General features: G+C 31.0%; 2 protein-coding genes across 2 annotated transcripts; both read left to right on the forward strand.

The window, feature by feature from the left end:
• Nucleotides 1-7,476: 7,476 nt before the first annotated feature.
• On the forward strand, nt 7,477-8,028 carry LOC131603127 (S-protein homolog 2-like). The gene has a single exon (XM_058875389.1). The coding sequence runs from the start codon at nt 7,499-7,501 to the stop codon at nt 7,955-7,957; it is 459 nt and encodes a 152-aa protein (XP_058731372.1). The 5' UTR covers nt 7,477-7,498; the 3' UTR covers nt 7,958-8,028.
• A 3,944-nt stretch (nt 8,029-11,972) lies between these two features.
• Nucleotides 11,973-12,365, forward strand: LOC131595887 (S-protein homolog 29-like). Its single transcript, XM_058868438.1, has one exon. It carries the CDS (start codon nt 11,973-11,975, stop codon nt 12,363-12,365), a length of 393 nt encoding a protein of 130 aa, XP_058724421.1.
• The last annotated feature ends 5,975 nt before the right edge of the window (nt 12,366-18,340 follow it).

An 18,340-nucleotide genomic window follows, 5' to 3' on the forward strand; every position in this document is an offset into this window, starting at 1 on the left:
TCAGTGTTCTTTGATTTCTGCACTCAGACCCAAACTGAGAAGGAGTGTAAAATCATAAAGGTCAGAAGTGATCATGGTGGTGAATTTGAGAACAAATTCTTTGAGGAGTTCTTCAAAGAAAATGGTATTGCCCATGATTTCTCTTGTCCTAGAAGTCCACAACAAAATGGAGTTGTAGAATGAAAGAATAGGACTCTACAAGAAATGGCCAGAACCATGATCAACGAAACCAATATGGCTAAGCACTTCTGTGCAGAAGCAATAAACACTGCATGTTATATTCAGAATAGAATCTCTATAAGACCTATTCTAAATAAGACTCCTTATGAATTGTGGAAGAACAGAAAGCCCAACATTTCATATTTTCATCCTTTTGGATGCGTTTGTTTTATTCTGAACACTAAAGATCATCTTGGTAAGTTTGATTCTAAGGCACAAAAGTGTTTCCTTCTTGGATATTCTGAACGCTCTAAAGGCTACAGAGTATACAATACTGAAACATTGATTGTAGAAGAATCAATCAATATCAGGTTTGATGATAAGCTTGGTCTTGAAAAGCCAAAGCAGTTTGAGAATTTTGTAGATATTGATATTGATATCTCAGAAGTTGAAGAACCAAGAAGAAAAGTTTCAGAAGCTGAAAACCAAAGCAGCAAAGAATCAGAAGATCAGGTTGCTGCATCCTTGGAAAATCTGAGAATTTCTGAAGAACCATCTATCAGAAGATCATCTAGACTCACATCTGCTCACTCAGAAGATGTCATTATTGGAAAGAAAGATGATCCTATCAGAACAAGAGCATTCCTTAAGAACAATGCTGAATGTCAATTAGGTCTGGTTTCTCTAATCGAGCCAACTTCTGTTGATCAAGCTCTAGAAGATACAGACTGGATAATTGCCATGCAAGAAGAGTTAAATCAGTTTACAAGGAATGATGTTTGGGATCTTGTTCCAAGACCTAAAGGATTCAATATTATAGGAACAAAATGGGTTTTCAGAAACAAGCTGAGTGAGAAAGGTGAAGTGGTAAGAAACAAAGCCAGACTGGTGGCTCAGGGTTATAGTCAGCAAGAAGGGATTGACTATACAGAAACCTTTGCACCAGTGGCCAGGTTAGAATCTATTCGTCTATTAATTTCTTTTGCCACTCAACACAACATCACTCTTTATCAGATGGATGTTAAGAGTGCCTTCTTAAATGGTTACATAGATGAAGAAGTTTATGTCCATCAACCTCCTGGCTTTGAAGACTCCATGTCTCCAAATCATGTTTTTAAATTAAAGAAATCATTATACGGATTGAAACAAGCTCCTAGAGCTTGGTATGAACGTTTGAGTTCTTTCCTTCTGGAAAATGGTTTCACTAGAGGAAAAGTGGACACTACTCTCTTCTGTAAAACATTTAAAAAGGATATTTTAATTTGTCAAATATATGTTGATGATATTATCTTTGGAACATCTAATGCTACACTTGGAAAGGAGTTTGCTGAGTCTATGCAGGCTGAGTTTGAGATGAGCATGATGGGTGAACTCAAGTATTTCCTTGGGATTCAAATCAATCAAACATCAGAAGGAACCTATGTTCATCAAACGAAGTATGTGAAAGAACTTCTGAAGAAGTTTAATCTTTCTGAAAGCAAAGAAGCCAAAACTCCTATGCATCCAACATGTGTCCTAGGTAAGGATGAGGTAAGTAAGAAGGTAGATCAGAAGTTGTACAGAGGTATGATTGGATCTCTTCTATATTTAACTGCTTCTAGACCTGACATTCTCTTCAGTGTTTGTTTATGTGCTAGATTCCAATCAGATCCGAGAGAATCTCATTTAACTGCGGTTAAGAGAATTCTGAGGTATCTGAAAGGCACTACTAATGTTGGTTTAGTTTACAGAAGATCCAAAGAATACAACTTAGTAGGATTCTGTGATGCTGACTATGCTGGAGATAGAATTGAAAGGAAGAGTACTTCTGGAAGTTGTCATTTTCTTGGAAGTCACCTAATCTCCTGGTACAGCAAGAAGCAAGCAACCATTGCTCTTTCAACAACAGAAGCAGAATATGTTGCTGCTGCTGGCTGTAGCACACAAATGCTCTGGATGAAAAGTCAGTTAGAAGATTATCAAATATTTGAGAGTAACATTCCTATCTTCTGTGATAATACTTCTGCTATTTGTTTATCTAAGAATCCTATATTGCATTCAAAAGCTAAACATATAGAGATTAAACATCATTTCATAAGGGACTATGTTCAGAAGGGTGTCTCATCTTTAAACTTTGTGGATACAGACCATCAGTGGGCTGATATCTTTACAAAACCCCTGGCTGAAGATAGGTTTAAGTTCATTCTGAAGAATATCAGTATGGATTTATGCCCAGAATGAGAAGATGAGAAAATCTTATGTATGGCTATCTTCTGAAATGAGATTGGATTAACGTTTTATAAGAAGTTCTGATCTTAAATCAATTAGAAGTAGTGACTCGTTTATTACTAACGTTTCATTGTCTAAGTTGATTCAGAATATCTTTTAAAGCAAATACAGCTGTATCTAGCTTTCCAGATGGTAACACGTGTCTACCCTATTTGGACAAGCATGCGTGCAGTTGAGGAGGCGCCTTTCCTAGGTAACTGTTCTATCACTTCATTTGTCATAATTTCTCTCTCCTCTTGTCACGTAACATTAAATGCCATTCATCATTTCTTTTATTTTTTTTATTTTATATTCTTCAAACGTTTCAGTTTTCCCTCTTTCATTTCCCTTTTTGCGTTCAGTTTTCAACGTTCACCATCTTTCTCTGTCTTTCTGCATTTCTGCATAAACCCTAGTTTACTCATCTTCAACCTAGCATTCATCATGAACCCATCTTCTGTAACTCTGTTTGGTTAATCAATGAAAAGCTTATTCTGCATAACTCTTGTACTTCTGCTTGTCTTATCAATGATTATTTGTTTTTCTTTCCTTTGTCGAATGCTTACATCTGAATCTTTTACATTCTTTTTGATGTTATGACAAAAAGGGGGAGAAATAGTGATAAATGATTTGATTTATATTAGCAGTTGCCGGGAAGAAAGCCTCCACATTACTAACAGAAGCTGCAAGCTTCATATGTTTCTAAGTTGTGTTGTTGCAGGAATTGAAGATTCAAGATCAATAAGCAACAAGATGAATCAAGTTCTTGGATTCTTGAAGCAAGCTGAGTGCTATGAAGCTTCAGAATTAGAAGCAAGAAGGAAGAATGTTCAGATATTCTGATGATAGAATATGTTCTGATACATTCTATATGGCTTATATGGCTCTGATACATATTATGTGTTCTGAAACATATTTTATGTTCTGATTCATTCATGCTGACTTTTGTCGTTTAGTTTTGTTCTGTAACATTTCAGGATGTAGAGATGCTCTGATGATGCTCTGGTACATTCAACAATGTTCTGATACAATCTAGCATGAAGTGATGTAAGAAGAAATTCAATGTTCTGAAGCTGTCCGATGGAAGCAGAAATCAGAAGCTGTGAATGTTCTAAGGATCAAAGAAATTCAAGTTCTGAAGCTGTCCGATGGAAGCAGGAATCAGAAGCTGTGAATGTTCTAAGGATCTAAAGAAATTCAATGTTCTGAAGCTGTCCTATGGAAGCAGAAATCAGAAGCAGTGAATGTTATGAAGTTCAAGCATATGTGAACGTCTCTACTGAAATACTCAGGGAAGTCTTTTATTTATAAAATTCTTCTAGTATTAATTTCAGGGGGAGATTATTCATCTCAGGGGGAGATTGTTAATCTCAGGGGGAGACATATTCACATTATGTTTATATGCTTATGCTATAACTGTGTAATTGTCTTTTGCCGTCTGTTTTTCTGATAGCAAATTCATATCATTTATATATGTTTTTGTCATCATCAAAAAGGGGGAGATTGTTAGAACAAGAATTGTTCTGATCAATAATCTTAGTTTTGATGATAACAATGTATATGAATTTTGCTCAAGATAATGTGGTACTCTAATCCTATGCAATTTCCCTTTCAGGAAATATATAAAGAGTATGCACAAATCAGCGCTAAGAAGCTTTGACTCAGAAGGTTCAGTATGCAACTTCAGCACATGGTATGGCAAGACATCAGAAGATGGTCAAGCAGAATCAGAACATGGTCTATTAGAAGCATCAGAAGAACTTGAGTTCAGAAGCAGAAGCACTGAAGTCATGGAATCACGCTCAGAAGCATATCAAGATCAGAAGATCAGAAGATGCTCTGCACCAAGCTGTTTGTACTCTGATGATTTTCAACGTAGTATTTACAAAGAACAAATCAGAATCAAGTACTAGATGGCAGGCTACGCTAACTGACAAAAGGAACGTTAGAAGCTATTAAAGGCAATGTCAGTAGTCACAGCAAAAGCAAGGCTCGAGGTAGTTGACAAAACAGTGAAACATTAAATGTAATGCTGTACGAAATACGCAAAGCATTAAATGCTCCCAACGGTCATCTTCTCAAACGCCTATATAAATGAAGTTCTGATGAGAAGCAAGGTTACCAATTCTTAACAATTTCTGTGAATATTAACTTGCTGAAACGCTGTTCAACTAAAAGCTCAGAAACTTCATCTTCAACCTCACTACATTACTGTTGTAATACTTTAGTGAGTCTAAGCTTAAATCTGTAAGAGAAATATCACAGTTTGTGATTATCGCTTTTAAGAAGCAATTGTAATACTCTTAGAATTTGTTTACATTAAATTGTAAAGGACTAGAGTGATCGGGTTGTGATCAGTATACTCTAGAGAAGTCTTAGAAGGTCTCTAAGCAGTTGTTCCTAGAGTGATCAAGTTGTGATCAGAAGACTCTAGAAGACTTAGAAGTTGTCTAAGTGGAAAACCATTGTAATCTCGTGTGATTAGTGGATTAAATCCTCAGTTGAGGTAAATCACCTTGTATAGGGTGGACTGGAGTAGTTTAGTTAACAACGAACCAGGATAAAAATACTTGTGCAAATTATTTTTATCTTACGAGTTTTGAAACTACACTTATTCAAACCCCCCCCCCCTTTCTAAGTGTTTTTCTATCCTTCAGAAGATTCACAGAGTTTAACATGTTGTAAGATACTAAGACAAAATCTGAAAGATAAGTAATTCAGTGTGCCATGTTAGTAGACTCTGAACCAGTTAGTACTGAAGAAGCTCTCAAGATATGGGAGTTGATTAAGCTTCAAAAGAATAAGAAAGCCATCAATGTTATATGAGTTTGCATGATAAAGCTAAATCCAAATGGATAAATTAGCAAACACAAAGCAAGGTTAGTTTCTAGAGGATTTCTATAGAAATCCGGTTTAGGTTACTTTGAAGTGTTTGCGCCTGTAGCTAGACATGAAATAATCATATTGGTGATTTTCTATAGCAGCTCATAGGAATTTGCCTCTAATGCATTTAGATGTGAAATATGAATTTCTGAATGGTCCTTTATAAGAGGAAGTTTATGTGTCACAACCTCCCGAATTTGTGAAAAAAATCAGGAAGGGATGGTGTATAAGTTGCATAAAGCATTGTATGGATTCAAACAAGCTCATAGAGCTTGGAATCTAAGAATTGATTCATTTTTCAAGCTTCAAGGATTCATAAAATGTGAGATGGAGTATGGGGTTTATGTTCAACATACCTCTGAAATCAATATGGTTCTGGTGTGTCTCTATGTTGATGACATATTGCTAACATGTAGATGTTCTGATGATATAGTCAAGTTCAAGGTGTTGATGAATAAGTTTGAGATGATTGATCTGGTAAATATGGTATTTTTTATAGGGATAGAGATTCTATACTCTAAAAAAATTATCAATTTTGCATCAGCTTAAGTATGAATTTAAACTTCCGAAGAGGTTTGAGCTAAAAAATTGCGAGACTGCAATCATACCTGCTGAGACGAATCACAAGCTAGATTTTGATGCTGAGAGTGATGATGTAGATGCTACAATTTTTAAACAGTTAGTTGGCTCATCGAGATATCTTTGTAACACCAGACTTGACATTTGCTATGCAGTTGGAATGATGAGTAGGTTTATGAACTAGCCAAAGTGGTCACATTACCAAGCCGCTGTCAGGATACTGAGGTATATTAAAGGGAGTCTGAGGTGTGAAGTGTTGTTCCCTTTTGATGTTAAATCTGACTCAGAGGCGATATGCTAATGAGACTTTGATGGGTGTCGAGACAGAGTTAACAGAAGAAGTTCTTCTGGATATTTCTTCAAGTATATGGGAAGTCCTATTTCTTGGTGCTCCAAGAAGCAATTTGTGTTTGCCTTGTCAACTTGTGAAGCTGAGTACATCGCAAGTGCTTTGTCTGCGTGTCAAGCTGTTTGACTTATGAACTTATTGCATGATCCGAAGATTAGGGTAAGCAAGCCTGTGAGGTTGATGATTGACAACAAATCGGCTATAAGCACTGCCAAGAATCTAATGTTGCATGGAATGAGCAAGCACATTGACACGAAGTATTATTTTTTTGAGGAATCAAGTTCAGAATGGAGTGCTAGAAGTTGTGCACTGTAGCACTCAGAAGCAACTTGCAAATGTGCTGACAAAAGTTGTCAAGACTGGACACTTTATTCATTTGAGGATGAAATTGGTGCTGTAGATATTAGATGGATATGAATTAAGGAATGGTGTTAGAAGTAATTCGTATTTAGAAGTTGTTGTTAGTCAGAAGTAGTAGCTTTTGAGGTTGTTAGTCAAAAGTAGTAGTTTCTGAGGTTGTTAGTCAGAAGCAGTAGTTTCTGAGGTTGTTAGTTAAAAGGTTTTTCTAGAAGTTGTTCTTAGTTGTTATCTTAGCTTAGCATATATTTGTTTGTGCCTATGTGGCAGTTTCATTTTGTGTATTTACACAAATTTGTTACAGTGAAATTATAACTGAATTTTTTCACCATTAAGTGTTTATTACGTTTTTCTCTCTTTACTCTCTTCTTCCATTTTTATCTTCATCTTCATCTTAAACCTTGTGCACCAACAAAATCAAGTTTTTACTCTCATCTTTTTAGCTTTTGATATTTAACCAATAATTTTCTTTATTCTTTATTAAAAAATCATTTAAGTGACTGTTAAAAATGTCTTTCTTTTTTTATATATTTAATTTAGTTTGTGTCAAATATAACTTTTTGTCAAATGTATTTTGTCAGTGTGTTATATTAACTACATTTGACTTCTTGTTTTTTTTTTAATAAGAATTTTTATTGTTTTACTAACTTTTGTTGTTGTGAGGGAATAATATTTTCAAAATTCAAGATATACTAATATCTAAAAATAATATAATTTGACCAAATTATAAAAAAAACAATTTTTTTGTTTTTTTTTTAATTTGGTCAAATTATATTAAAAGAATTTATTGCCATTTAATATTTTTGGCTGGTCTTTTTTTCTTCGTTTATTGACATATGAGTTTTTTCTTATAAATACAGGTATTTGTTCCCTCATATATAGATTATTTTCAAACCCAAAGAAAAAAAATTAAACGAAGGTACAATGTCTCCATTTAACCAAAAAGTTGTGGTGATATGTATGTTGATGCTGTTATCCATGCAGTACGTTCACGGTGTTCATGTGAATGTTGTTAACTCAACTGGAAATCTTTTTAGAGTTCATGTCAATGTTGTTAACTCTTTAGAAGACAATTTAGACTTAACTCTTCATTGTAAATCTAAAGATGACGATCTCGGAGTTCATCTTTTGCATCATGGTGAAGGCTTTAGTTTCAGTTTCCGTCCTGCATATATTATTGCTCAAACATTATTCTTTTGTTCCTTTGCATGGAAGGATGAATTACATTGGTTTGATATATACATAGATGGTGATAAGGCGAGAGCTGATTGTGATAATTGCAATTGGAAAGTATTCAAATCTGGACCATGTAGAACTCCAGAACCAAAGTCGCCTACACCTACACCTATTTGTCTTCCATGGAATAAATCACAAAGAGTGTAGTACATATTTTTAGTTGATATTATAATAAAAGTTGATCTCATACTATAGAGAACTCAATGTGTTGTCTTAAATCTTTGTTTGTTGTAGTTCTATCTCTCATATTAAAATTTTTTTTATTCTGTTATTTTTCTCTAGCGAGTTTTATTGTTTTAGTACCTTAACTTTCTTTTAGACATTGCCTAGTCACAATTATGGAGGTTAAAAAAGTTTTCTGACATTTAAGCGACTTTGATTTGTTTTATATTATGGGATAACTTTCCTTTAAAACTAAGTTTATCCGTGGAATTACTACAATATATATATATATATATATATATATATATATATATATATATATATATATATATATATATATATATATATATATATATAGTTTAAGAAAAAAAAGAGGCTAATATTGTACTTTCCAAAAAAGTTATTTTCTAAAGGCAAGGAAAATTATATAATAAATTCATGTGCTTAAAACGGAAGGAATCCGACGTATTTCATTGTGGGTAATAGGCAGAGCCGTCTTTGAGGGTGTGCAAGGCGACCTACAGCACATGGCCTCACATTTTTTCATGTTTAAGCTATGGCATAAAGGGCCTCCAGTTATATATTTCACTGCTAATTTACGATTAAATAGGGCCCCTTAACAAATTTTCACGATTTAATTAAAAATAACTTCAGCTTCTTACACAGGGCCTCTCAAAAGTTTGAGACGGCTCTGGTAATAGGTTGAAACTATAACAAGTGAAATTCCTTCCAAAAGAGGAATTTGTGCCTTTTTTGGCTTGCAACGGTGTGGATGCTTTGGAACACAAAAAACAACTTCATCTTTAACAATACTAGAATTATTTTAGATGACGTTATCATTAGTATTAAATTAGTTTCTTGGATTTGGTACTCTATCGGTCTGAAAAGTGGCGGTATGTCGTCTTTTTATTATTGGTTACAAGCTCCATTGGAGGCCTTAAAAAGTGGCTAATGTAGTCGTTCTTTGGTTATGTATTGGATTGTGAGTACCCCTAGTACTCACCTCAAATATAAATCTAATTAATCTTGCTTATAAAAAAACAAATTTTTTTTTGAATATCTAGCAAAAGAGAATACACTACTAAAAACATCTTGTTCAGTAACAAAATTAGATATTAAAGAAGTTTAAAAATCAATTACTATAATGTTTAGCGACCAATAAAATCACTGTCAATTTTCAGAATTATATATATATATATATATATATATATATATATATATATATATATATATATATATATATATATATATATATAAAGGGATATTTTTACTCCAAAAGTAAGTTATCAAAACTTACTCTTCATCATGACCATTGATTCTTCTCAATCTAATAATTAAAATTAATTAGTATTATTTTTTTCTCTCCACATTTAATTACTTATTAATTTTAGGGTTAAATATGTTTTTGGTCCCTATAAATATCTCAATTTTGGCTTTTAGTCCTATAAAAAATATATTGACTTTTAGTCCCTATAGAATTACTTTTGCACTCAATTTTAGTCCCTTTACAGGGACTAAGACTCAGTGCAAAAGTAATTTTATAGGCACTAAAAGTCAATATTTTTTTTATATGGACTAAAAGTCATTTTGGGTAATTTTATAGGGACTAAAAACATATTTAACCCTTAATTTTAACCCTTAGATTAAAAAGATTCAATGGTCACAATGAGGAGTAAGTCTTGATAATTTACTCTTGGAGTAAGAATATCCCTCCTCATATATATATATATATATATATATATATATATATATATATATATATATATATATATATATATATATATATATATATATATATATATATATATATATATATATATATATATATATATATATATATATATGAAAATACAACTATGGCACATGTTATATTGTTATATAAGGGTGTCTAATAAAAAAAACTAAATTATCTTCCGGATCATTTAAGTTATTTTAATTGTAACAAGTTACTCCTTTATATTTTTTTTGCTACATGTGGGTCATTTATAAAAAATTAGTTAAAGCCGGTAGATGAAAATCAATTGTTAAAACTTGAAGTAAATCTTTTATACTTAGGGTCTGTTTGGTAAAAATAGCGGTTGACTGATAAGCTAGCTGATAGCTTATAGCTTATGACTGAAGGCTGATGACTGATGACTTATAGCTTATGACGGATGGTTGAGACTGATAGCTTATAAGCTCATTGAAGTGTTTGGTAAAATTAGCGGTTCAATTAACTTATAAATGTAAAATAACATAAAAGATATTTAATATATAATTATTTTAAATTAAATTATAAGGGTTAAAAATGGATTTTAATTAAAATAATAAGGATAAAAAAGGAAGAAAAAATAATAAGCTATAAGACATAAGCTAAAACACTATTTGAAATAGCGTATGGAAAATAAGCTATAAGCTAGTAAAATAAGCTATAAGCTCGTGATGAAAAGACCGTTACCAAACGGGTCTAAATTATCTTATGAGCTTATAAGACATAAGACATAAGCTATAAGCTCGAAAATATGTCTTACAAAACAGAGCCTTACTCTTTGAGTAAATATATCCCTCCTCTCATATAAAATTTGAAATATAGGCTACATTTAAAAAAAAAAGTTTGGAAGATTTTTTAATAGTAATTTTCAATTGGAGATTTTTAATTGTGGTAACTGAATATTATTATTATTATTATTAGGCTAAATTACAGTTTTGGTCCCCCTATTTTAGGTTTTTCACGATTTTGGTCCCCCTATTTCCTTTTTAAACAATTTTGGTCCCCCGTCCCAATTTTGTCCATGAACAGTGCATAAACAGTACATATCCGTACATGAACAATACATTTCCGTACATGAACAGTGCATGAACAGTTGCATCAAAATTGGAACGGGGGACCAAAACTGTGTAAAAAGAAAATAGGGGGACCAAAATCGTGGAAAACCCAAAACAGAGGGACCAAAACTGTAATTTAGCCTTATTATATTATTATTATTATATTATTATTATTATTATTATTATTATTATTATTATTATTATTATTATTATTATTATTATTATTATTTATAATAGTGATAGATGAATATTGTATTATAATTATTACTTATATAGAATAGGAAAACCCTAACGAGTGCTCCAGGAACGCTCTTTATGAGTTTAAAAAGGTATATTTTTGTTTGAAAATACTTGTATTTAATGCATTGAAAATTAAAATAAGTGGTTTTTCTAAATAATCAAAGGTATGTTTTTCTTTGAAAGACTTGTATGCAATACAATATTTTTCTTTATATGAAATCCTTAAAGAGTGCCCTTGGAGCATGACCCTTTATAATATTAGTAGATGAATATTATGTTATAATAATAATAATAATAATAATAATAATAATAATTATTATTATTATTATTATTATTATTATTATTATTAATAATTATTAACGTAGGGTAAATTTAATATTTTTTTCTGGCTTATCACGATTGGTATAGTCCAGTTTGGGAGTCAGTTCTCGCATTAAGTAGATTCAGTCTTCTCTTGATCGTAGTTGTAGGAATCGAACTGTAGTCTTTCCTTCCAAGTCTAGGGCCAATCACCACTGGACAATTGGTGGTCAATTTAATATTAAAGATAAAAAACAATTTGACCAAATTAAAATAAAAATAAAAAATGCTATTAAAAAAATTTATTGCAATTTAATGCTACTATTCTTGATTGATCTTTTGTCTGCCTTTATTTACATGTGTTTCTTTTTATAGATATAGGTATTTGTTTCTTCTTATATCAATTATTTCAAAAGATAAAACAATTTGAACAAATTAAAAAAAAAGTTGCTATTAAAAGAATTTATTGCAATTTAATATTCTTGACTTATATTTTGTCTGCCTCTATTTACATATGCATTTCTTCTTATAAATATAGGTTTTTGTTCCTTCTTATATCAAATTATTTTAAAATCCAGAAAAAAAATTAAACGAAGGTATAATGTCTCCATTTAACCAAAAAATTGTGGTGATATGTATGTTGATGCTATTATCCATGCAGAACGTTCACGGTGTTCATGTGAATGTTGTAAACTCAATTGACGGTCTTTTTAATAAAATTCATGTCAATATTGTTAATTCTTTAGAAGGCAATTTAGATTTAAATCTTCATTGTAAATCTAAAGATGACGATCTTGGAGATCATCTTTTACATCATGGTGAAAGATTTAGTTTTAGTTTCCGTCCTAAATGGTTTGCTAAAACCTTATTCTTTTGTTCCTTTGTATGGAATGGTGAATTACATTGGTTTGATATATTTATAGATTGGGACATGCCGAGAGCAGATTGTCATAGTTGCAATTGGAATGTATACAAATCTGGACCATGTAGAACTCCAGAGTTGCCTACAGATAAACCTATTTGCCTTCCGTGGAATAAGCCACAATGAATGTAGTAATGTTTTTAATTTTAATTAATCATAATAAAAGTTGATCTCATACTATAGAGAACTCAACGTATTGTCTTAAATCTCTGTGTTGAAATTCTCTCTCTCTATCTCTTATATTAAGAAGGTTTTTTATGTTATGTTTTTTGTCCCTAACGAATTTTCTTTTTTTTAGTTCTTTGAACTTTTTTAGATTCTGCTGAACTTTTTTTAGATACCGCACTTATCACAACTATGGAAGTCATAAAAGTTTTTAACATTTAACCTACTATTAGATCATTTTACTTTAAAAATTAAAAAACCGTACATACATATGGGTTCTGGTTTGGTACTGATTTGGTACGCATACTTTTTCTTAGATATAAAAAACTTGGATCCATTTATAAAAAAATTAGGTGAATAATAAACTTTTTCCAGCATATAAACTATTTCCTGCATATAAAAATTTGGTACCCATTAGGATTGACAATGAGCAGAGTTTGTGCAGGTAATATAGTTAGGAGTAACGTGCCACAACTATTCGTTTAACTCGGACCACCTTAAACTCACATATTTTTAGTTAATTATAGTAATTTTAATTCTTGATGGTTTTATTTTATACATTTATTTGATAATATATGAAATATTTTTTAAGTAAATTTTACTAAAAAAATACTTTATAAAAAATAATTTAAAAAAAGTGAAAATCTAATTAAAACGTAAAAAAAACCTATTAATCTATTAAAAAATAAATGTTCGCCTTGTTTTTTTTGGCGGGCATAAGGCGGAGTAGACGGCTCGTTTTGCCACCTCTAATTATAGTATGCGTCCCCATATCCGTGATTTGAAAAAATTCGTGATCCGACTTCATACTTGCGTGGGCACCAATATTTATACTCATACTCGTATCCTATGGGTACCTCAATATTCGTACCCATATCTGTTTATCAGCGTTTGTAGTAAAATTAAGTTAATAGTGATATATATATATATATATATATATATATATATATATATATATATATATATATATATATATATATATATATATATATATATATTTAAATGGATACACATGCATTTTTATATAATTATATAAATAATTTAAATATGTAATGCGGGTATGAGATGGGGTGGGTAGTAAGATACCCGTATCCGCATACATATTTGTTTATTTTAATGAGTAATTACCAGTTCCGTACTCGTACCTATTTTGCGGGTTTTTTCTATCCGCTGTGAATATTTTTTTCCGGATACCTATGCCAAATTGTCATCCCTAGTACTCATGAATTTAAGTTGAATACAGGTATCCCCAGTGCAAATTATATTAAAATTTTAATTTATTTTAAAATAAAATAACATAAATAACATGACATAATTTCAATTTTAGTACTTACAACAATTTTCTTCAAACAATGGTCTTCGTAATATTTTTTTTCCCTATTTTTAATCCCTCCCGTTAGATTTCACTTACGGAGACTTACGTGGCACGCCACGTGTCACGCCACGTGTCACGTCACGTTGGTTAAAGTCAATACAAAAGAAAAAGAGACAAATTGCTCACAAATCAAATACCTCACTCCACCTTCTCTTCTCTAACCCCAACACGGACTCATCATATTCACATCAAATTCCTCATCATATGCACAATTAAAAATATTATGCATTGTTTTATGAATTGCCAATGGAGAAGGTTAATAGGAAGAACTTTATTGAGTATCATTATAAAATCAGGTTAATTAGTTCAAATGATTTTTACTTCTTGTCGTGATTTTAAGATCTTGCCGGTTCAATATTTCAATTCTGAATTTTACAACATTGTTATCCCTATCATGTAGAATATTTAAACTTGTAATAATAGGTTATTATATAATTGTTTCATCTTAACTTGGGATTATGTTCTTCTCATGTATTTTTTTTTACTCAATGAGCAGGTTACATTCTATAAAGTTAAAGTGAGACTAAGCTTCTCTTACTGTTGAATGGGTGAATGTGTTCAATGAAATTTTTTTTACAGAGTTTCATTAAGTCATAAAATATATAGATTTATTTGAGAAATATAGTATTTTTATGGATAGTATATTACAATCCAATCATCCGAACAAACGTTCATTGCCATGAAAACAAAAACTAGTATCTACATTTGAAAAACATTGAAACAACAAGACTATGAGATTTCTATGTAGTTCCTTTGGCAATATTGTAAATAAAATGCTACATTAATAAAACATATCTAAATTACACATGAGAAGTTTATTCTAATGTGAAACTTTAAACAAGATCATAGAATACAGTAGTTAACTGTAGTGGAGAAACTCTTTGTGGAGTTGGTAAAAAAGGCCACAATATATACAAAGGGCCTTGTTGCGCGATATCCAAGTTTTATTCTTGCCTGCTATTTATTGGAAACAGTCTGTTCTGTTTTCAATAGAAGCAAAAGCCTCCAGTCCATTCAGTTGCAACAAAAGCATCGTGGCAAATCCGTATGTATGTCGTACCGTACTAAAACAAAAAATTATTGGTGTGGTGTTGTTATTTAAAACGCTATAATTAAAGTGCAAGAAACTAGCATGACAAATCCAACGTGAAATTGCAAGAAACTAGACAAGGAACAGCACTATCAATACACAGTTGAAATAGAAAGATTGAATTAAAGTTTATCTTAAATATGTGTCTTTAGAGAGAAAGAAAGATTGAAAGAGAGAAAGAAGAAGAAAATAGAAGCGTTGGCTTGGATGATGGAATAGAGTGAGAGAAGGTGGAGTGAGGTATTTAAATTAGTTTTTAAGTTTTTTAAAATCCGGCTCGTGCGGCGCACTGGCCAAGTAAGATTGTTCCGCTTGAGAATCGAACTCGGTATTTTTCGAATACGTCTTTGAACGGGACTCCTTGCCAATGGAGCTAAACCGCTTGGTTTGCTATTGGGTCTATATTTATATAAAAATGTGTCTATATGGTTAGATATTTTTAATAATAGTGTATTAAGATTATTTAATAAGTGTTTATAGAATAGTTGCAGTACAACCACTTTAATATTTAAATATTTTTAATGTTAATAAATAGTATCTTAACCATAACATATTATATTTGTCATGTCACAATTATTGATGCAGTGCATAACAGATATAGAGGAATGCTATACTTACATTTAAAATTTACACCTCAAGCCTACACTGTATATATTATGTGAGAGTATGATACAATTAAATGCATGCACAAACTTTTAGTTGGAAATAAAATATTATAAAAGTGTATATTTTTGTGTAAACTTAGCATTCTTGATAGATATAAAAGATTATAATATAGGCTTAATTAGCTATTCAGGCATAGTAAAACCAGCAGTGCAGGCGGGACATATAAAATGAAGATTGTTATTAGAAGTAATTATATTAAAAAAAATGAAGAGTGTAAGTGACTCATTTATATTATAGATTTAAAAATATACTTTAACAATATAGACAATTATACTAAATGGTAGATTATGACACGTAAATTTGAGCATTTCTTTGTCTTCAAAATCAGTTTGTTAAACAAAATGAGACCAACCTTATAAAATTAGTCCCCTACAAAGCAAATATATATTAATTGTTATTTTATTCAATAAAATATAAAAAACACAATTTATCAATAAACAGGAATGTAAAAAAACATTTATTGAAAAAAACATTTTTTTAACAAATTAACTCATTGTATATATATTTGAAGTTAATTATTAAAAATATTAAATAATATCATAAATACAAATTACTTATTATTTATAATGATCTATTTGTTTTTGTATTTATTTCTAAAATCTTTCGTCTTTCAGACTTGGAAAATAAATTTAAAATTATAAATATTTTTTTAAATTATAAATAAATAATATTGTAATATATTTTGTATATAATTCTTTAAGTGTTGGTTTGTTTTTCTCAAACAAATTTTAAAAAATATGCTATATTAAATTTTAAAAGAGTAAGAGGTAAAAAAATCTAAACAATTAAAATAAAAAATTTTATAATATTAAATGACATATATTAAAATATTGAAAATATGAAATTTAAAATGTATCCATTTGGTTTTAACTATTTAAAAAATTAATAAAGTTTCTAAATAATTATAATTTTAAAGTGTTTTTAAGTAATAATAATTATAGACAAATATCATTCAGTATATTACTTCTATATGGTATCTGTTAAGCCTTGTGCATAAATAGCAAAACAAAAAAAATCACGATCCAAAATGGTGACTACCCCATCGTCCACCTCCACTCTTTCACAATGTATTTCTTCCATTTCAAAAGATCTTATGGAACTGAACACCAACACCCAACTTCCCATCAAACTCAATTCAACAAACTATCTTGCATGACACCGTCAAATTCATTCCCTCCTTGTAGCTCGCAAACTTGATGGATATATCACTGGTGAAACCCCTTTGTCCTTCTCCAACTATAAAAAATGTTGTTGATGGTAGTGAAATCGACAATCCTGAGTTTGACCTTTGGATTCGTCAAGACAAATATCTATTACACATGTTGGTTCTACAAAACTTAACTCATCCCTACCTTACCGTAACCTTGTCCTTAACAATGTCCTTTATGCTTCTGGTATCACCCAAAACCTTGTATCCGTCTCTCAATTATGCAACACTAACAATGTCTCTATTGAATTTTTCCCTTCTTTCTTTAAGGTAAAGGATTTGACTACGGGGGCGTGACTTCTTCAAGGTCTGAATGATTCAAATGTCTACAAGTTACCAACATCTACATCTCCACATGCCTACTTCGTTACTTCCGTTCCTCTGTCTACGTGTTGGCATAATCGACTTGGTCATCCATTATCTCAAATTTTGCATCACATACTTAAATCAAATAATATTCATATCAAAGTTTCTTTCAATAACTGCAACCACGGTATGGCAAATAAAATCCATACATTGCCTTTTCATAAATCCACTATTTTTCAGCTCTAATCCATTAGAAGTTATTTATTCAGACGTTTGGGGACCCTCCCCTTTTATTTCCATAGATAGTTTCAAATATTATATTATTTTTATCAACCACTTTTTTAAATATGTGTGGTTGTACCCTTTAAATTTTAAATCTGATGTGTCAAGTGTCTTTCTTATTTTCAAAAACCTTGTGGAAAATAAATTTAATTGTAAAATTAAAAGTTTCTACTCTGACAATGGTGGAGAATTCATTAAACTCAAATCATATTTTCAAAATAATGGAATTAACACTTAACCACTCCACCCCACACACCAAAACATAATGGCCTTTGTGAACGAAAACATCATCACTTACTTGAAACCACAAGGTGCTGACTTCATCAAGCCTCCCTACCACCTAATTTTTGGTCTTTCGCAGCTCAAACAGTTGCTTATCTCATTAACCATCTTCCAACACCTACGTTAAACATGCACTCACCATTTTTCACTCTATTTGAAACTCAGCCTAATTACAACAAACTACAATCTTTTGGGTGTCTTTGTTTTCCTTGGCTAAAGCCATATACTTCACATAAATTTCAACCACTGTCTGAACCTTGCATTTTTCTTAGTTTACAGTTTGTCTCAAAGTGCATATATATGTTATAATTATAAAACCAATAAATTTTACAATTCTAGACATGTCCAATTTATTGAAAATATTTTTCCATATTTTGAAAAATCTTCACAGAAGCATACTCACTTAAATTCAAATGATATTAACCCCAATCATTCCTCAACCCACCCAATCCAACCTATCCCTTCCTTTAACTCTTATCTTACCTTAATCAACCTCACCACTATCGATCTCCACCCACACATGTTGATAATCATGAACTTATTACCTCACTTAATAATAATGAGCCCATAAATACACAAACTATTCACCATTCTCCTACAATTCAGCCACCAAAAACTGGTCACCAAATGCAAACAAGATCTAAAAAAAGGAAATTTCAAACCCAAACAACGTGAGCAGGTCCGCAGGCTCTTAGTATGGCTTTTTACTTTTCTGATCCGTCATGATA

Source organism: Vicia villosa, linkage group LG1, assembly GCF_029867415.1.
Source record: "Vicia villosa cultivar HV-30 ecotype Madison, WI linkage group LG1, Vvil1.0, whole genome shotgun sequence".
In the NCBI taxonomy this organism is placed as follows: domain Eukaryota; kingdom Viridiplantae; phylum Streptophyta; class Magnoliopsida; order Fabales; family Fabaceae; genus Vicia; species Vicia villosa.

What these genes read in the sequence shown, in the direction of transcription:
- LOC131603127 (XM_058875389.1), top strand. Translation starts at nt 7,499, where the DNA reads ATGTCTCCATTTAACCAAAAAGTTGTGGTGATATGTATGTTGATGCTG.
- LOC131595887 (XM_058868438.1), top strand. Translation starts at nt 11,973, where the DNA reads ATGCAGAACGTTCACGGTGTTCATGTGAATGTTGTAAACTCAATTGAC.